Source organism: Syngnathus floridae, chromosome 16 (genome assembly GCF_059516105.1).
Source record: "Syngnathus floridae isolate MCC-2025c chromosome 16, RoL_Sflo_1.0, whole genome shotgun sequence".
Taxonomy (NCBI): Eukaryota; Metazoa; Chordata; class Actinopteri; order Syngnathiformes; family Syngnathidae; genus Syngnathus; species Syngnathus floridae.
In genome coordinates, this window is record NC_142428.1 from 4,647,366 (window position 1) to 4,668,858 (window position 21,493).

Genomic DNA, 21,493 nt, shown 5'->3' on the forward strand with positions numbered 1-21,493 from the left:
AACTTTTCACGCACCTGCGCTTAACGAGGGTCACTTGGAAAACATGTTGGAACGCGGCCCCGAGGACTAGAGCTTGATGCCTGTGACCTTTGACCATGATATTTCCCTAATAAAGTGGCCTGTTATTAGGTACACTTGAAAATGGCGATGTACCTAATGGAGTGTCCGTGTTATTCCCTCGTTAAGTGCAGGTGCGTGAAAACTTTTAGCTCCTTTTGAACGTGAAAATGGCTAAAACTTTTCACGCAGGTGCACTTAACGAGGGTAATGTGTTGATGGTATTATACCGAATGTGCAATAACAAATGTCGGCATAATGTTTTTTTTCAACCTTTTATTCAAACACGATCGGTATAATGATGATACAAAATTATTGAAATAAAAGGAAAATGACAATAATAAAAACAATTGAATTTGTTTTTCCCCTTTTCATGATATGTATGTAAGTATGTCTTTTTTATTTATCTATCTCTATCGCTCTCTTTCTCCATCAAAAAATGAAAAACTTTTTGTATTTTGATTGAAAAATGACAACAAAAAAATAAATAACAAGCATGACATGATATTTGATCAAGGTAGTAAATAGCCATACACTCGGTCCTCTCAATTAGTCCCAACTAAGTGTTCTGTTTTTGCTCTTCTCTCTTTCGGTGCTCCTCATTCTCTTTATCGCTGTCGCTGTCCTGTCCGGGATACTCGGGCATCTTGACTGCTTCCTGCTTTGCTTCCCGCACGCTGGCTTCTCCCTTAGACTTCACCACCTTCTCACTTCCGTCTCCATGGCGCTCTGCTCCGGGATCACAGCCACCATCTCTTGCTCCTCCTTGGGGCCGGGAGGCGAGCTCTCTGCTGACTCGGCTTGCGACGGAGGCTTGGCGAGTTGCTGGTGCTGTTGAAAAGGAAGAAAAAAAGTTGTTGGATGGTGGAAGGTGGCTATTTATTGCTGCACTAACACATTCCAAAAACTAAAATAAAATGGGAGACTTCATTATAAGCAGTGAATGTTACCTGTACTTGTTCTGCATCATGTGCATGTACATATTGTACAAAAGGTTGGCCATCTCAGGCATGTTTTGGACCACCTGGTCCGAAGCGTCTCTCTGAGAACAAAATGCAAAACATCAAGAATCCGTCAGCAACACAATGATGCATATATGTATGTATGTATGTATGTATGTATGTATGTATGTATGTATGAATGAATGTATGTATGTATTAATGAATGTATTTATTTCTGTCCGTCTGTCTGTCTGTCTGTATAAATGTATGTATGTATGTATGTATGTATGTATGTATGTATGTATTAATGAATGTATGTATGTATTAATGAATGTATTTATTTCTGTCCGTCTGTCTGTCTGTATAAATGTATGTATGTATGTATGTATGTATGTATGTATGTATGTATGTATGTATGTATGTATGTATGTATGTATGTATGTATTAATGAATGCATGTATGTATGTATGTATGTATGTATGTATGTATGTATGTATGTACGTACGTACATATGTATTAATGAATGTATTAATGAATGTATTAATGAATGTATGTATGTAGTATGTCTGTCTGTCTGTCTGTCTGTCTGTCTGTCTGTCTGTCTGTCTGTCTGTCTGTCTGTCTGTCTGTCTGTCTGTCTGTCTGTATCTGTCAACCCAAACAAATGTATGAGCACCTCATATTATATACAGTAAAAGCTACAAAACAAACTGACAAATAACTTATTTTCAAATCAGACGAGTATAAACTGGTCAAATATTTAAAAAAAAAAAAGATATTAAAAGTGAAGACAATTTGCAATTCTAGTAATGACACATTTGATGCACAATTTGTCTTTGCGGGCCACATAAAATGATGTGGCGGGCCGTATCTGGCCCCTGGGCCTTGAGTTGGACACCTGTGGTCTACATGAAACCTCCTTTAACATTTATGTGAAAGGGGTTACAACGCCAAAGCAGATGTTTATAAACCTCAGGGGCCTCATATGTGTCAAACCTCAACCGACTCAAGGATGCGTTGTGCAGCGGGATGGCTAATTAACATTTCATCTACATACTTGATGGTCATCAAGGAGGCGGTGGGAGTGGTGGGGTGGTCTGTGTGTGTGTAGGGGGTCAAAGCACAAAGCCCCCAAAACATTTGTGCCTATATATCACTCACAGTAATAGGATCATGTGTGATTATCCTGATTCAGTTGTAAGTGGTACAACAGCTTAGGAGGAGGTGGCGGTGGAGAGTGCGGCTTGCTCGCTGCAGATTTCCAACTGGCGGGAAAATCTTCATGAGGTACTCCTGCACAGTACAATACAGAGAGGTGAAGCCTTTATAAAGAAAATAATGCTCACTTTTGAGGTATAGTCGTGCATGTGTTCCTAATTGTGGTTTGCAGTGGTGCAGAACTCCACTGCCTCATGCTGTTTCTGGTATGCTGGGCTGCATATTTAACTTATTTAGGGACGGTCAAAACATTAGGAACAGAGCTCGCGTGAAAAAGCCTCCCTCTGGCAATGTATTGATTTTCATAAGTGGAAAGTAAAGTATTGTTTAGCAATCATCTAATCAAAATAGAAAATTTAGTTATTAAAATTATGAATACATTTTATATTTCAAAATGTTGATTTATTTTCATGAATTTATTTCAAAATATTCACTTTAAAAAGCAATGTATTTCTTTAAAAGCATTTCAGAAAATTTGTTAAAAATATGTATTTGTCAAAATGTTTATTTCAAACAGTTTCTTTCAAAACAAGTCTTTATTTTGAAAATACAAGTATTTATTTCAGAAGACTTATGTAAAATACAATATGTATTGATTATAACAGCAACAGTTACAGCAGTCACTTTGTTTTTATTTAAAAAACATTTTATTTTGAATGTGATTATTTGAAAAAATATATCTTCAAATCATGTATTTGTATCTTAAAACACATCCTTAAAGAAAATACAAATATTTATCTTGGAATACTTTGGTTATTTATTTATAATTAAAATAATAATGATGAAAAATAATGATTAAAATAATACTTTGATTCATAAATGTGAATTTTTCTCAACATTTTAGTACTATTTTGAGCAGTCTGTCACAGTTTGCTGACATATTTGCCAAAGAACTCATTGAAAAACACACAAGCCTGCTTCAACACCCTCAACCACGACACTTCTTATGGAGAAGAACTCTTCCACATTGTCTGTACCCCAACAAACAACTTCAATAAGTGAACCACACAAAGAACATTTCCACAGGAATGCATGCAGACGCCTGTTTTGTCCTAAAATGCAGGAAAGTGAGGAATCGTCCTATAGTTTTCTGGTACGAAACTACCCAGAAAAATCGAAAACATTCATTCATAAATGGAAAGTGGCGAGATAAAGATTCGAACGAGCAACTTGTCAGCAAGAAAAGGAAGACAATTATTACAAGAAAGAATGAGCAACAGTTTGTGGAGGTAGATGAAGACATTTTATTGTATGAAAAAGTATACGCATAAAAGCACGTACACACACGCACGTACACACTAACATACAGTCTTTACGTACGGAAAAAAAAAAAAGAAAAAAAAAAAGCGATATGGACAAGAGTGCAGCAATCGAAGCCCCTCGGGATCTCATACATCAGTACCGGTCCTCCGGACGGACGCCGTTTCAGAACCGAACTTCACAAAAAATACTGAGGAGCGCATGCAGCGACGCGCACTTGTCCATGTCGCAAGTTGAACGCAGACCAACCTTACCATACACAAACAAAATACTATAGTAGGATTGAAGAGGAGTTGTATTACCCAAAATGTGCAGCGTTTTCTAGCAGCTCGACATGCGCCTACACATGAATGACCAGACTGCTGCCGCGCAACAACCTCTCCCGGTACCGCTGCAGCCAGTCTCTGAGCTCCGAGATCCGGTAGCCCTCGGGTCCCCTGCCCCCCTGGTAAACGATCTTGCCCTCCTGCAGGATGTAAAGTCTATCGAAGTAGGCGCCGTAGGCGGTGTTGCAGGGGTTCTCCATGCCGTCGACCACCACCGGGCAGCCGGGCGCCTCGGAGCGCATGAGCTGCGCTGCGCGAAGCCGGTCCTCCAGGCAGCGGTGCTTGGGGATCTGATAGGGCGCGTCGGTGCTCACCCAGCCGTCCGAGGGGTGCGCCTCCTCAATGTACACCAGCACCGAGTCGGCGATGTCGGCGTGGTCCTGCACCAGTCCCTGGAACGCCTTGAGACGCGCCATGAAGGGGGGTCAAGTGCAGCTCCCGAAGTTGAGGATAAGCGGTCTCCTTTCGCGGGCGAAGTCCAGGATGCGCCCGCACTGCTCGTCCTCCAGCCGCACCACCTCCGTGTTGGGTGCGCCGCGCCCGAGGTGCGCCGCCTTGAGGAGGTCCAGTTTGTGTCCGTGCCACACCGCCTTGAGGGAGTCCAGCGTGAAGAAGCGGTTGGAGTCAGCGATGCACAGAGGAGGGTCCATCGCGTCGCTCTCCTCCCGCTCCTTCATCCGGAGGAAAAACCTCCTCCGGATGCAAAGAAAGTCGAGGAGCCAGAACATGAGCGCGGCCATCAGGAAGCGAGGCAGAAGCACCAGGCACACCAGCACGTTCTTGATGGCCTTCATGGTGTTCATCGTGCGTGCGTGCGTGCGCCCACCCCCCTCCCGCCAACCCCCCTAAAATTGTGCGCTGCTTCAAGTTGGGTGACTTGCAACTTCCCCTCTTTTTATAGCAGCCACAGGTCTCAATGACGCACACCCCGCCTCCTGCATGCACAGCGGGGCCGAGGCCTCACATGGCGGGGATTACCTTCTGTCAACTCCGCTGCTTTGAGCTGCTGCCAGACAACAGGCAAATGATGAGAAGCCATCAAAGTGAAAGTGGATGAAATGCATCATGTGTGACATCAACCTCAAAGGCCACATTTCATCTGTTGCGACAGCGCGTTCATTACTTGCAGAGTGCAGCAATCAACGCGATGGCTGAAGTTGGATCAAGTCTGTTGCAACGCTACTACGTGCAATGAAACAAAGTATCATTTGCCTCGTTTAGAGAAAAGTCAGCCTGCCTTTGGCTCTTTATCAAAGGACAATTGAACAAACACAGCAACTCAAATCATAGAGGGAGGGGGGCCAATTCAGTGGACAGAATAATATATTACAAAAATTATTTGCTGGATGATCACATAAGTGTAGGAATAAGTAAAGCATTCTTGATATATTCTTGGAATAGGGAATGTGAAATGTCAAACACGCTTGACTCAAGTTTATAAATCCCAAATTGTCATAAAAATGTCAAAATAAGTTAACAACTGTGAATGCTTTAAGGGCTCTTTAGTATGAAACATGCCAAAGTCTAACTCACTATTTGACATTTACATTTGATGATTCGGATGAGAGCACCAAAAGCATTTTGCAGTGATAAAAATGGTAAATAAAAAAAATAATAATAAAATAAATAAATAAATAAATAAATATATATATATATATAAATAAATATAAAAAACAACACTTCCAAGCCAAAAATATAAAAGCGTCAAATGAAAAACCTCAACTACAGCAGTGTTAGAGTTTTCACGTATAGAACAGTGTGATGACGAGTTGGGTCACATCTGTGCCCTCAAAAACCTGATAGATCAGGACAGTCCTAGATCGAGGAACCACTGCAAGCCACAAAAGCAATAAAAGCAGTCGACAGAACTTTGGAGACACTTGAGTTTTGTTTCTTTGAATGTCTTCTGACTTCACATAACCTCCTGTTTCTATTCATCTCACGTCCGACTTCTCTTAACAGTCCTTATTGAGGTCGCACTTGCTTTTTTTTTATTTTTATTTTTTTTAAATATGTGTCGCAAAAAAAGCCAAAGAAAAATCAAAACTCACAAGTTAATCCTCTAACGTCACGCACAAGACTTTCAACTAGTTTATAGATCGTGCAACTTCAGAAGAGTTCAACTTTCCGCTGCTCAGGTCTCCTGTCAATTGATTATTGATCATCTTTTTTTTTTTTTTTGGCTTACCCCCGTCACATCTACCCCACGATTTTGGACTCTGAATTCTTTCATATCCTCAGCGTGTGTGTTTCTTGTGAATGTCAACTAAAGGAACATTAGCATTTCAAAGCGATAGTACAGAGACACACACACACAGACACACACACACGAAAGGCACAAACATTTCCTCCCAAAAAGTCTGATGGTGTTATGCTTGTTTTAAGAGCTTAAAACCAGCATCAGAAATTATTTTATATTTCTATGACCAAAAGAAACAGTAAAAAAGAAAACATGTCATAGTAAACAACTGTGCTTATTATAAATATTTTTGGTGCCACATAAAGGCACAAAAACGGAACACACTTCTTTTAAATCATTATTAGAAGAATTTAGGAGAATTTAATATACTGAATTAATCATCTGGAGGAGACACTGATTGGCTGCTGTGGTCTAAGAGGCCAGATGAAACTAATAATTAGACCTAAACACAAAAGGACTTGTCGTAAACCAATTGAACCATCAAAACAATTCACAAATTCTATAAAACTTTACAACTGAAATAAAATTTGAACTATCTTGCACATGCAAGAACACGGATCAAGGGCCGTTTGTGCCGCTTTCAAAATTACAACGTGTTATACGCTTACCATTATCATCAAATTGGATGACGTATTTTCGCTAAGGTACAATTAGCAACCCATTCTTTAAATACTTTGCTATGTGAACTTTAGTCATAGCTAGCCAACATCTTCCATCTGCTCTGTCCAAGGCCCACCCGCCTGAAATTGGGAAAAAAAAACAATAATAAAAGATGTCAAACCCACACATTGAGCAAGCGAGCGAGCAACATGCTGTGAAAACTGTGACCCCATATCAGCTTTATAGGCTCCGCATATAGTATATAAAACCATAAAACCATAGTGGGCTTAAGACAGATCCTTCCCATCACATGCGAGATGTGTTCTGCTTTTCAAGCTACGCTGGCTAGAACATGTAAAGGACTAGAAACATGAACATATGTTTGAATACTTGCATGACAGTTAAGAATGTTTTTCTAAAATGTTGACATAAAAAAATGCCTCTTCGGTAATAAAATTCTAAAATGAGAAGTTAGATCCTGGAACGGATCACTTAGTATATTACCGTTATAAGGAAAATTGGATTTGTTCAACCTTGGAGTTAACAATGTAATGAATCTCACTCGCAAGATTTGTTTGGCAAAGTTTGAACACCATTGCGGTGGAACAAAGCGAGGATACATGATTATAAAACCATCTTGACGTGCAAAACAGAGGGGAGTATCCCAGTGAGTAGGAGAGCGTACTTGAATTTTAACAACGGGTGACTGAACGCTCATCACATCCAGATGGGTAATATTGTATGTCATTAACAAATAACGACTACATGGAAAAAGATCAGACGAGCTACAAGAAAATGAATGTTCCATTACTCATGTTTGTTTGCTTTTCCTCGGTCAACAAATGCAGCTCCAGAGCGTTTTTGCACACACCCACACACACCCACTTACCCCACCCACACACACACGGCAGAGGTTGACGCTGGCTCTGCCTCAGGGAAGTGTCAACAAATGATGACAGTAGCATGCAATTGACTTTCACAGTACGAAGAATTGTCTGATGATTCACTAAACACAAATAAGATTGTCGAGATAGAAGATTAAGGGTTGCGCTGTCAAAGTCTGATTCATGATGGTGAATGAATGAAAATTCTTATCTGTCATCTTGTCTGTTTTTTTTTTTTTTATCTATAATGCCTACAATTTGGATCATGGACATGTTCCAGTCACAACATGCATCCTGGGGCGTCATCCTGTAACAATGAGGGTACATGAGTCCATCGTCACCTCTCACCATCTGGTACGGGGTGCTCCTTGCCAAAGACAAGCAGCAGTGATTGGCTGCAAACTGCCATCCGAGCCCTCGGGACTCCAACGACTTTTGGTAGTTGAGGTGAGCTGATATCATCCTGCCAGGCAAATATTCCTACAAACACTCGATAACGATTTTGCGTGCTAGAATTTGCAGCTACAGGTTTGAACTATCAAGGCAGGTTGAAGAGTAAAAAAATAAAACAAGAAGCATTCCTCTTAACATCTTTGACCTTACAGAAAGTGTAGAAACAAAAAAAAATCTCCCGAAAGCACGCATGCAGAATTAATTTTTAAATTCTGGCTGAAATGAGGTCTACTGAGGCGCCTGACGTGATGTGATGACATCATGCAGAATGATAATGATAATTCCGGAGCCAAAAAGTCTTGGGAATTTTTTTTTTCCAGGAAAAATTGAGCTTCAACTATTTGGACTAAAACCGATTAAACAATGTAGAACAAACCAAAATTCCTTAACCATGCCACCTGACTTTCTCCTCCAACCTAAAATGCAACCCAGTCTTTGTTTTTTTCTGCCTGAAGCTAATGTCGTATTTAATTTAGCCATGTCTAAGATGTCTGGGTTCCTGAATATAAAACAAACAAAAAAACAAGCTGGGAACATACTGTACACTGACCTCATGCGTTCGGGTCACGCAGGAAACGTCTGTTCAGCGTCTGCATCTTCACATCTGGACACACATATTAGTCATTACTGGCTGAAGGCCAATCGCTGCTTATTTAACAAAAAAAGCGTTCCGGGTCGAGCCAGCACACGGTAGATTGGCTAATCTTTAGTTACGGTAAATTTATGTCATATCTGACTGCCGGTTGGAAAGCAGACATGCGGGAAAGATGTGAATTGTCCACGCCGTGACTCAGACAGTGGACGGCGGGAATCCAAGGAGGGGGGGTTAGTATCGCTGTTGCAGCATTTCCCCTCATTTAGTAGCTGATTAAGATTCGGTTGTTAAAAATAGGTCCAGCTCATGAATCGTCTAATTGCTCCACAACCTTGAAGGTGCCGAACTGGGATAAATGAATAGAATGCTTTGTTACTTCTCTTAGGTTGGACACAATACCCCTAAAAGGAATATTAATCTGTTCATGTTAAAAAAAAAAAAAAAAGAGACGAAGAAGGAAAAGATGGCAGAAGGAAGAAAGGTCCTTGAGACTGGGAAAGACAATTGTAATGACTCCAGCAGCTGACTTCAGACTTTTGTTTTTTTTGACGCACATTTCAAAATACTGTATTTATTTTATCCCTTTGAGTCTGCTTTCACTTCCTCTTCAACATCTCCTTTCTGTATCATCTATACCGTTTTTTGCCCTTTCGGAAAAAAAAAAAAAAATGGAGAAAAAAGGTTTCCCACATGCTGTGACCAAATTTGCTTTGAGGAATTACTCTTTTGTTGTCGCGGCTGTGAACCCCGAGAGGCGTATTCTCTAACCTTCTTACTTTTGCCTCCTGTAAACCTTGCTGGAGTTCTTGGCAGCAGCGGCTTGTGGGTTCATGTGAGGACAATGCAGATCTGGGAAAAGAGTTTTTTTTTTTTTTTTTCCCTTCTTCTCCCCTGGCTGCTTACTTATTGACGTGGCAGGGTTCCAGAAACCACAACTGATGAAATATCTTAACGACTAGCCAGCAAAACAGATTTTTAACTAGCTTTAATTCTGCCACCCCGTCCCTTTCAAGTTTCACACCTTGAACAAAAAAGAATACCAAATAAGAATCCTGGAGTTCACCTTCCACGACCTTGTCTTAATCAAAGAGCGCTAGAGGTTTTTGCTTAACTTGAATGAACTGCTGTTATTTGCCTGCGGGTTGTTTGTATCGCCGCAACTCGTCTGCCAACGAGGGCTGGACTAGCACGTTATAATAATCTGTTTCATCTTGCTAGTCACGCCACGCTCAAACTAGAGTTTCTTTCGCTAATGTAAAAACAAACAAACACTGATAGTTGCACTAGTGATAGTGTTCCTCCAAAATACTGAATATCTGATTGAAGTACAGCAATGTTGTCCAAATATTTGCCAGAGAACTGCATAATAATATGAACAGACAAAATTATCATATGGAGTAGCAATGAAAATAAGTCGGCTGTGCTCACACCCACAACGGCGCCACCCTACATGCACCCTGAGAGAATACCAACAATTTGTGTCGCCATTAAAATGCATTCATTCCTTCGACAGCAATAAGTGTTTAAGATTATTTAATATTCCATCCCACCATTTTGCCAACGATATTTCGTATTACGATACAGCAGTAGCGTGATAATCTTGTTGTATTGCCGTAACACCTCAACTTTGGCAAATTTTTCTTTTGTCTGGTCTCTAAGGGTTAATGGCGAGTGCTCGCACAAGTCTACAGAAAAAGTCTTTGGCCTTATTTGAACTCCTCAAGTGGTGGCGATGGTGCGCCTGTCGGAGGCTGTCCTCATGTGGCTTCTCCCACTGAGGTCTGTTTGAGCTTATTAGTGTGTGCCCGTCTGGACGCTCATTGATGCCAGTCCTCGGGACAGATGGTGGCAAGATAGGGTGAGTGAGCGCCAGTGCACACACACATACACACACTCTGTTGTACTGCTGCCAAAAAAACGGTTTGTCGTTGATCTATCAAGTGATGCTATAGTTTTTTTTGGTCGACTGTGTGATTATCAATTGACAAAACTATCCTTTCTTTATTTGCATGAGGTCATGAGTCTTCCTACTCATTTGGAAAAAAGTATATTTGGTCACCCAAATGCTATGAATAAACATTCTTCTAATTAGAAAAATGAATCTATGAAGTATAAAATACAAACGATCAATTGTAGTAGTCGTCATAGTGGGTTTAGTTGATTAGCTTTAGTTATTTCAACCACATAGAGAAATTATTTTTTTTTAGAATCAAAGAATGGAACAAGTGAAGACTGATGATAACCGAAAAGAATACATTTATTTGTATGAGTAATGTCAAAGTTTTGCATTTTTCGTCATTCTACTCAAGCTATTGAGCATGACTTTAAACTGCTTTTTAATTTGCTTGCTGACAAAAATTCAAAACTTTGTTTTGTTTAGCATGAATTTTTTAACGATAGCCATGTTTTCTTGTTATTTTGTTCAAATAAACAATACTTTTTATTTCAAAAACACGATAGTAATTTACTTCTTCAGGTAAAGAATCAACGTGAGCATTGTTGGGAAGTGTCGTCTCTCTAAAAACGTAAAAGGTGAATCAATACGAGGTTTACTTGTTTATCAAAACCTGAATCCCCAAGAGAGGGAATCAAAAGCTCCGCTGTCCTCATGAGGTCATTGTGCACTCAACGGTGTTTAATAGGATGTGTTTGACTGCCTTGAGTTGTCTCTGCGGGCTACTTGCTGAAGTACCGCTCCCAACGTCAACTGGCAGCGTTTGGGAAGCGAGACGGGACGGGAGGGTGAGGTGAAACCTAAAACGTCTGACTCAGTCAAGCAAAGAGAAAGGCCGAGAAAGTTCGTGCAGATGCCGCTGAAAACATGCGGTTATTTTATCAATGGGATCTTGTTCTTAGAAAAGATCCTCTTCACACATTCAGGGACAATCTTCAATGCTCTATTGATTTGGTGCATCTAGAATTTCCAACAATTTTTTTTCCAGCACGTGCAATGTTATTTATCAAATCTGAGCAAAGTGAGTTAAAATTAGTTTAGTAGCGAGCAACACAATGTTATGTTAGCTGCTAAATGCTATCTTGGTTGACAGTTGAACCACTATAAACTACTACACTTTTTTTTGTTTTTACATATCATTTGGCCGTAAAACAAAGTACAGTATTTGATGTCAGAAGGAAGGGTACATTCCATGTCAACACACTTTTTCATCACTCTACTAGGCTTGATGTTTTGCAGATTTTTGGGACAGCATTGTTCTGTGTCAGCATGGGAATAGTTTTGGCAGCTGGTGAAGTTCATCTCCTGCATTCCTGACTCTTTCTGACTTGGTTAATTATCCACATGATAAATTCCTTACATGCTGCGTCTACTGGGCGGCATCAATCATCGGACATGATATGGTTTATATCCAGGGATTTAAAAGCCAAAAACAGCATACTATATCAACATATATGACACAGTGATTTACTGTTTCCTTCAAAGTCATATATATATATGATAATATAATACAAAAACAACCATTGTGTCTTTGCAGCCAGGTGTTTTGAAGAAAAATCTTTTAGGATAGTATAGATTTTCCACACACACCAGACCATGTATAGCAACCCTGGGGGGGGGGGGGGGGGGGGGGGGGGGGGGGGAAAGAATTTAGCCAATGTCCCTAGCGTGGATGGAGGAAAAAAAAACGTACATTTACAAGGCCAAGATGAAAAGTTTTGGAAATCAACCATAGTGAACTCCCTTGGCAGAGGAAGAGCCCAACAATGACCTATGGACAAATAATTTTAAGTTAATGCTTCCAAGGTGAGTTTCAATCTGCTAAAAGGTGGCGTCGACCTCCTCAGCCTCCTACACAGCACCCAGAAACTTTCACATCATCCTGATGGTCTGGTTACATAACGAGGGCACACAAGTCTACTTTCAATTTGCTTGTCTTTATTTCCGTGATTGTGGAGGAGGTGAGAGTTTTTTTTTTTTTAATGGAGTTAACGCCTACCTACATAGCAGCCCATGTGTTGGAGCCGGCAGCGAGGAAAATTTAAAGGGAAAGTGTTCGGGTTGACAACTTATTTTGATTTTATGATTATTTCGCGAGTGTAAAATGGGCAAACTGTCTCGTGTGTGGTTTTGCATAAAAGATAGAGCGAGGAAAAAAGAAAGCTCCAAGGAACCGTGAGGAGTAAAAAGTTCTAAATGGCAAACTATCAAATATTTTAGGTTTTGTGTGTTGAGGGTGAACGAGGAGCTGTAAGTCAATCTGGCCTCTGCCTAAAATGAAAGTTAAATTATACAGGAAGTGCTAACTTTGGTTTTCAGTCATACTTTTCTCAGTACTGACGGAACATTGTAACCTTGCACGGCAATCGTACGCACAAATGTTGGCAAGAGTCATAAAAAAAAGTGATGGAAACATTGCAAATTCACCAATGAAAATCAGGCTGCGGTTTATTTTTGTGGTCGAAAGTGAATTTTTGCGAGGCAAACACTACAAATGATTTTTGTAACCCTCAATGAAAGCGCACCAGTGCAAATATATTTTGGCCCATTCTTGGAGAATAAACTGTTCCAGCTGTTTTAGGATATATGGATAAGGATATATGTTTGAGCTGCTTCCTGAAAAATTGGCAATTTTTTGGAGAATATGAGACCAAAATAAGCAAATGATGGTATTGCGTTAACATGATGCGATAAAGCGATTCTTTTGATTTTGTGGCTTAAAGTAACCGATTATCACCTGCACCCTTGTTTTGGATTGAATTCAATAGCGTTAAGATGTGATGTAGCCACGTCCTTGCAGCATCGTTGGGATTTATCGCTGTGACGCAATGCAGTATTTTGGGTTCCCTGCTCCTTATGCTCTCCGAGCTAAAGCCTGCTTTTTTTTTTTTTTTTTAAAACATTGCATCAGGGTGGCTTTCATTAGCGAGTAAATGACTTTTTTTGTGGGTGTGCAAATCTGAATTTCTATATTTATGTGTCTCTGCTGTGGGTTCCAAATGGAATTCCGCTCACACATTTTGAGTCCAACTTATCGATGTCACCAGTCCTAACTTGTTGACATTCTGTGAGCAAGCAAGGGGAGAGGAAGGAGGGGGGGGGCGGGGGGTCTAATGCTGAGCAGAACGATACAGAGGGGAGGCAGCTGCGTATTCGCCGTTTCATCTCAAGCCGAAGTTCAGATGAGGACACGCGCTCACACTCACTGCCTCGGGATGAGCCACACTTATTTTGGAAGGCAGCAGACAGGAAAAAAAGAAGGGTGCATTTCAGTCATAAAAAAAAAAACGCAACGACATCAGAAAGAAGTTCTGCAATTTCTCAGTGAGGCTAAACCATCAAGCCAAGCTGCAGTAGTTAAGAAGCAATAAGTATAGTCCATCTACGCATATGCATGAATTGGGTTCACTACATAAGTTGGTTCTGTCCATTCAAGCGAGACGAACCGCACTGCACCAGAGTTCATAGGGAGCATCTCATCCAACCGTCTCGCTCTGTTTGTATGGTGCACACCAGGAGCTCTCGCTTGACCAAATGAACAATCCTTAAAAGAGCAATCACACCAAAGTTGGTTTTAAGCAAACCTGACAAGTGTGAATTTAGTCACAAGCTGACTTGACTTATTTATCGACAATGGATTTCCTGACACTCCCTACCTGTAGTCAGAATCTTTCGTCTATATGGAGCGAGATCTCACCGCAATGACCTGATGACATTGCTTACATGCTTTGGATTGTTTATTATTTTGAAATGCTTTTTATTTTCACTTATTTGATCCAGGCAGTTTTAGTGCTGAACTGCATTGGAATTATTCAGTGTGGAATATTTACTAGTGGGAGCAATTCACAAGACTGCAGCACTTGTTGACCTAGACAATCACAATGGGCTTGGCTCAGGACATACTTTCGCTAAGAGATGGGAACAGCAGCTTATCGTAGAAACCCTAGACTTCTCTTCCCCCCCAGCCACCAATTCGTCCAGATTCCGAGGCGTACTCTGAGTCCGGACATGAGGCTGAACGATTTATCGTTTAGGGATTGAAATCTCAGACAAGACAATTTTGTGATGGTCATAGCTAAGTTTTTCTTTTCTTAAGGCGCTTGCATTTTTTTTTTTTAATTGCGTCATAAAATTATTTAAATTAAAAATATAATTTTAATTTATTTATTTGGTAGCTGTATTTTGTAATTTTATTTAATTTATTTAAGTCCTATTATATTTTAGTCAAATATGCAAACTATTCCAACATCAAGACCCGGGCCAAAAGTGGTCCGAGACTGATAGAGACAAGGAGGAAATCTTGAATGCCACATCGCGGTTGGGATGTTCTCACAGTTTGCCATGGTCATGTAGGAACCATGAGGGAAAGACTTCCCATATGGAGTAACACATCAGAGGCGAGGAAAATCGCTAAGAGAAAGAGTTCATCAGAGACAGGGCAGTTCCTCCATGGTAATTGCCTTGACACTTAAATAGCGAAAAGGCTACGTACGTGCCAGGGGGAGAGGTGGCCCCGAATATAATGGGAGGCATGTAAAGAGAAGCGGGACGTATGTAGGAGGGGGAGGGATGTGCCCTGCATGGGAGCGGGCATCCTTGCTTTCTCAGTGTGTATTACTATTTGGAAACATTTATTTACCCCAGTCATGTTAAAAATATATGAATGGCAATTTAATTGACATTTAATGCAATTTGAGAAAATGGCATCCTGGAGTCCCCCCCCCCCCCCCTCATCTGTACTGCATTAACTATTCCCTCAGGTTTTCTTAAACTTTCTATAACCTACTGTATCAACTCCCTTGCGGAAATTGTGTGCGTGTGTTTGGGGGGGGTTAACTTAAACCAGCTTTCTCCCGGCTCTTTCTTTTGAATATCAGCCCGAATGCTTGCCCTTGGTATAATCGGTTGAAGGGTTGTTTTGTGAGCGAGAAACCACGGTAGCCTCTCACACAAAATGAAACATCAAATGAGAGGAAGACCAAATAAAGAAGTAAGCTAATTCATTTGCAACAGCTGACCTACTTGATAGGAGAGTTTAAGGAGGCATTTGTTGTCATTTGCTTTTTTTTGTGCACATCCTTTCTTGCTGTGCTCCTCAATGGCTCACAGTGAATTAAAGCGGAAAGAATAATTGATGACTAAACACTTTTACTGTGAGGTGAAAACTGCCCGGCAACAGAGTGGGTTTGCTGGAACAAAAGGGATAGGGGGGCACGTTTTTGTGATTTGCGGCAGCTGTCAACTATATGAAAGGAAGAATTTCCTAGAAACTTGGAACTTTTACTGGAACAACGCTAGACAGCATGATGACTCACTTGAGTTGGGTTGAAGTGGCTCTGATTTGTTTTTTTTTTCTTTTGTATGCACGAGGCTGCTCACTGGCTGATTTGTTCAGTGTGCTCTGAGTTATCTATTTATTTTCTCTCGCAATTACATGCCTTCTCCTGTCGTCTCCTGCTGTGCCAACAAATGGGAGCTGATTTAGCGTACACCCTTGAAATCTGATTGGCATTAAGAATGATGGCCTTCTTCTTCTCCAGACCAAACAAAATCAACAAGACATTCATGGAGGATTTTCACATGGTGATTAGATACATTTTATTTGTTCCTTGCTTCGAAATTAAAATTGTCACGCTTGGAACTTCGTCAAATATTCTGATAGTTTCTCCGGTCCAGATGTTGCCGTCCGTCCCTGCCCTATTCTAAGAATGGTGTTAAAATATTTGGTAAAAATGAATAAAAATCATCAAAACCACTGCAGTCCATGTGAGACTGGGTTTCAAATCAAGAGCTTAATGTAATTCTCTAGCCCAACAGGATTTGTGTTAGTTCCAGAGGGGGTCATTGGGGTTAAGAGCTGTTAAGTAGTAGTGTTTAAATCCTTCCTAAGCCTAACCACCACAATGGCGGGCCCCCACACTCCTCTGGACTCATTTCACCTCAGGGTGTGGCGTGGATAACCTGGAAGGAGGATTTGACGCAAACAAATTTTTTTGCTATCTTAAATTAAACCTTAGACAGGTTCAGTTGATGAACGAAGGTAAAATAACGCCGACTGGAAAAATGGATGAAAAAAAGATCGTCTCTTTGGGTTCCATCGATTAATCGAATAATCAGAACCAATTCTATTTTGCAATAAAGTGTATTACAATCCCTCATTACTGTCCACCGATTAGTGTGACAACTAAAAACCAATTAAAGCATGTTTTGATATTCTTACCAACATTTTTTAAATAGTCGATTCATTTGAGAGTTAATGAGTTGCCGATTAATCCACAAATTTGAACACTTCTAAGTCAGATTTCATCCGACAATTGGTCTCCATCATGACATTGCTGAGGTATTATGACCTGCTTTCAGTACCCTCAAAGGTCAATGCATCCTGGTGGATCAGTTAAGAACATGACGTACATAGGGGCCCCGTTAATACCACCACGATTGCGCGAGATCAGACAAGAAAATTAATCAATGGTAAAGCTCTATATGTAAATACATATAGGCACCCCTGATTAGATTAGACAGACAGGCGGTAGAAGAATAGAAGGTCGGAGGTCCCAGGGTCTACAAACGGACTTGTGTAAGGCGCAAATGTCTGCTCTGAACCCTTCCAGATTATCAAGTTGTGTAATATAAGAAGAAAAGTAAGATTTTCTTGAGCATGTAGGTCACATTTTGTAATGGTATGAGACCATCTTGTTGAATATCATTTGTGGCTAAAATGTTTTTTTTGCTATTGTTTTATATTCTGCTGACTTGTCAAATTGCAAATCTCGGCCAAATCGCTCACTATTTTCGATGTGGACCTCCCCACCTCAAATCCATTTTGGATTTATCAAAAAAGCCAATGTTGACAAGACTATGTGTGGAAAGTACACCGGCAGCGAGCACAAGCAGCTACTTAAGCACTCGCCGTGTGGTCCGTCTCCCTGGAATGAATTGGATCGTAACAGAAGCGGCTTTGAACACATCCTGAACGTATAGTTGGCAGAGTACATCGATCCATTTTCTCTGAACCGCTTTATCCTCACGAGGGTCGCGGGTGTGCTGGAGCTTATCCCAGGAGTCTGCGGGCAGTAGCTGAACTGCCTGCCAATGACAGGCCAGATATAGACAAACTAGCATTCACACTCACATTTATCTTTCATTTCTTGGCAAGTCACACACGGATTTTTATATCGTTCCTGTCCTGTCTGTACAAGAATTTTTTTTAACCAATCAGAACAGTGGCTCACATTATTTTTTAACGCTCTCCAAATAAATACAAGCTTCTAATCTTTAGCATTAAAATTATAACGGTTAAAATGTGACTATTAAATTGCAATCGGAGCTTTCTAAAGGTTGTAATTAAAAAGGTAGCTATTGTGTCTTTTGTTGGACAACTTTTCGAAATCTTGGATCTCCCATGGTGGTGATTATGTGCCCGGTGCAGAATTACCTTGGATGAACCGAAGTATTTGGCTGTGGGTAGATGTGGGCGAGAGACAGAGAGAGGGAGAGGGGGAGAGAGCGCACTCTAAAGCGGGCCGAGCAGCAAGATGCTGATTTATAATTAGAGTGAATGTCGGTCCAATACCCCCGCTGTTCTGCTGATGGCTCCATTGCACTGAGACGTAGCTTTTCTGCTGTGATCTTAATTTGAATTCTGCAGCTCCACAACACATCTTTCTTTCAGAGTGTACACATGGCCTTGGATGTGGCACATAATGAAGACTCTTGAGCACCATTCTTTAAATTTTGGATGTCCTATTCCGTACCCTGAATCCAATTGAATATCAAATTTAGATGTAATGGAAATATGCAAAGTAGTGTTTGCAGGCAATGGAGAATGAAGACAGTTTTGGATGAGAGCATATTGAGCAAGTAAAGTATAAAATGAGTTTTAACAGATTAATTTATGATGTATTTACTTTTTAAAAAACATCAACACTAGTTGGAAATTTATTGCAGAACTAGCCAGAAAGGAGAATGTGTCTATTCTGATAAGCACTAATTTAGAAAAATAAGCAAAAAGTATTCTTTTAAAAGTTTTAAAAGGATTCCGCTTCATCATTGTCATTCAGCCGGTGCTCATCCCGCGAGAAATTGCTGCCCTGCTTTTTGGGCAGAATTACATCACACAGTTGTGTTATCTTTCATTTTCATGAACAGCCTCCCTTTTGTCTGCTTCAACAAATAATCTTGTAAGATCCATAACTAAAATTCAAACATTACGCGACTATTTGGCTTAGTCTGAGGATTTTTTTTTTTTTTTTGTGGGGTTGGCTCCATACACACACAGTACTGCAACAAAAAAATCTTTTTAAATCAACATTCATGCTGAATCGAAAGCCATACAACAAAAATGCGTTTGAGATTTAAAGATGGACAGAGATGGTTCTCGCCTAAAGTTAAGCGGAATCTTAAGCAAGCATAATAACAACGAGGCATCCACTTCAACATACAAACCGGCAGTGATTGATGGTACGGCAACTATTTCACACTCACCGGATGCATTTATAAATCCAGCCAACCGCAACACCACCCAAGAGGCCAGTTTGCCTTTCACATGTGGTCACGAACGCTGAAAAAAAAAGTCACGTTTCAGTCATCAGCGTCTCTTAACAGCTCTGTTCTATTGCCAGTACTCCAGCAATTATAGTCAAGAATGTGGTTATGTGGAAAAAAAAAAAATGCTTTTGAAAGACAATGCACTATACTACAAAAAGCACGCTCCGCCATTCCACTCACAAGAAAATGGCATCGCTTAGCACGTAAGGACGAAATCATCAAAGTCCATGACTCACGAGGGAGTGAAGCTTATGGATGAGCAATGCCAATGTTAATTTGTTTTTATGTGAGCTATTGCCTTGTATCATTAAATTTAACACACCTAATATTCGATGGTGTCAGTCTGGGCATCTTTCCTTCTCATTAATTTGGATAAATATCGTTCAAGGCAGTAAAAATGTACAATGAATACCAACCCAGCTGAGTTTGAGTGAGAGATCTGGTCGCCATTCACAATTAGGAGACTTCAGAAGAATATTTCAAACGATCTTTGGGAATTCCTGACTCACAAGAAGAGCCTATCAGAGCGGTGTTACCGTGCAAACTCATTCCAGAAGCTTTCCAAATTACAGTTCTGCAACATATGCCAAAGCCCAACAATCCTAATCGGCGCTAGGATCAATCACAACCAAATTGTTCACCTTAATCGGGCTCTCTGAGAGTGTTATCTTAAAAAACAAACATTGCTATCTTTGAGGGACGATCTCTGTTAAATTAGATCACATTAAAAAGTGCAAGATTGAAGACAAAAAGACAACTCTTTAGAAAAAGCGCCCCGATTGCACGACGCGTTGCTCTCTCGACTGTTAGATGTGATGTCATATAATGGTTCAAGTATAGAGCATATGCAGGAGCATATAGGAGCCATGGCAAGGCAAGCCAAGGACACCAACCAAACCGGACCAGTCAGAAAAACAGCTTGCGTGTGGGAGGCGAGCATGCCGTATAGTCATTAGTGCAGCATGCTGGACATTTTGTACAATACAGACTCAATTCTTGTGTAACATGCAAGGCGGAGGTATTAAATGCAAATCTGTAATGAATGTCGAGATCTGTAAGTCGACAAAGGTGCAATCACCGTACCATTCGTGCTTACTGTAACAGCATAAAAGCTCAATTAACTGTAAATATTTAGGTACATTTGTTAAGTGTCAAACAATTTCACGCTTTTTTCAGTGATAGTATAAATACAGGACATAATATTTTGTAGCTACCTCATATATAGGCACAAAAAAAGATAAATTTAATCTTTCAAGGAATGTTATTTAAAAATGAAAAATTCGCAGTGCAATGCAGACAGCATTGAGCACTTTTACCTACATATTTAAAAATATATTGAAAAAAATATTCCTCCTCACAACTCGTGAGAGTAGAAGCAAATCTGCCTCAAAGTTTATTGAAGTAACAAGCTAATTGAGTCAGACATTTTTGAGAGAAAGAATTTAACTATTTACCTCGACGATAGAGTATGCAGAAACGTGCAAACAAATGACAGGTGGATAGCTAATGAGCTAGCTAGTTAGCCATGAAACAGCTTTCTAGCGAGCTAGCTGGCTGCAATATGGATAGAACAAGAAGAGGCGAGAGCTCGTGAAAAGTGCTGATTAGATTATCCTGCTGCGGCTGCAGGAAGATATTATACTTACCATTGCTACCAAGGCTGCTCCTTTCGTCCTCACCTCAGTTGCCCTCTGCACCGTTCCATGCGGAGCGACACTACCCCCTGTCGAGTGGCGGCGGGACTGCATTAACCGTCTGCCTCGACTGAGGGCATTTGAGGTGAGAGACACGCCACCAGTGCATGGTACAAATACAGCTCTGGGAATAATCGAAAAGAAACAAATATAGGACAGTTATTTAATATATTCATATATATTGATAGAGGACAATTCCTTTAAAAAGGTTTTGGGTTTTTTTTTCTTCTCAGGGTGTCCACATTACAAACACAAGCATGTGGCCAGTCCAGGGAATACACCATAGTTGGATGGTGTTCTTAAATACGTCAAGCCACAAAGGCCTATTTTGTCCTCCATCCCCAGAAGGGCATAAATCCACAATGGTGGGAGACAGAATACATTTACATGACATTACATTTTGGTTTCCAGCCAAGAACATTACCAAAGGAGGCACTGACAGGCAGACTGTCGCCCTTGGGTCTCTGCCAAGGACTGCATTTAAAGGAAAATAGTCACAAGGTATTTTAGTGTGACCATACTCCTCTTTCCTAAAGTTTTTGTTTAAAATATGCTGTGAGCCTTAATAAAAAAGCAATGAGCCCATTTGTGGCCCCCAGGCCAGAATTTGCATACACCTCAATCGAATAAATCAGAAGAGTCAATTGAACCGTTTCCTGCGATTAATTTATTATACAAGCACTGTATAAAACTTCACGTTATCATTGATGACAGGTGTCCACCACTTAAATCACTAAAGGTGATCTGAGGATATGTTCCCTGCA

At 40.5% G+C, this 21,493-nt stretch overlaps 1 protein-coding gene across 8 annotated transcripts; it reads right to left on the reverse strand.

Moving 5' to 3' along the window:
• Nucleotides 1–324: 324 nt before the first annotated feature.
• On the reverse strand, nucleotides 325–20,771 carry dio3a (iodothyronine deiodinase 3a). 8 transcript variants are annotated; one of them, XR_015863493.1, is made up of 6 exons: nucleotides 20,682–20,771; nucleotides 18,973–19,048; nucleotides 8,490–8,543; nucleotides 2,160–2,291; nucleotides 1,008–1,099; nucleotides 325–882 (listed from the first exon to the last, which is right to left on the reverse strand). XR_015863493.1 is itself a non-coding variant. In XM_088401025.1 (4 exons), the coding sequence occupies exon 4, from the start codon at nucleotides 4,603–4,605 to the stop codon at nucleotides 3,817–3,819; it is 789 nt and encodes a 262-aa protein (XP_088257151.1). In that variant the 5' UTR covers nucleotides 4,606–6,742; nucleotides 8,490–8,543; nucleotides 18,973–19,048; nucleotides 20,682–20,771; the 3' UTR covers nucleotides 3,437–3,816. The 8 variants fall into 8 exon arrangements, 2 of the variants coding, with proteins under 2 accessions (XP_088257151.1, XP_088257152.1); XR_015863492.1 differs by having other exon boundaries at nucleotides 325–888; XR_015863494.1 differs by lacking the exon at nucleotides 8,490–8,543 and having other exon boundaries at nucleotides 325–888.
• Between the last annotated feature and the right edge of the window lie 722 nt (nucleotides 20,772–21,493).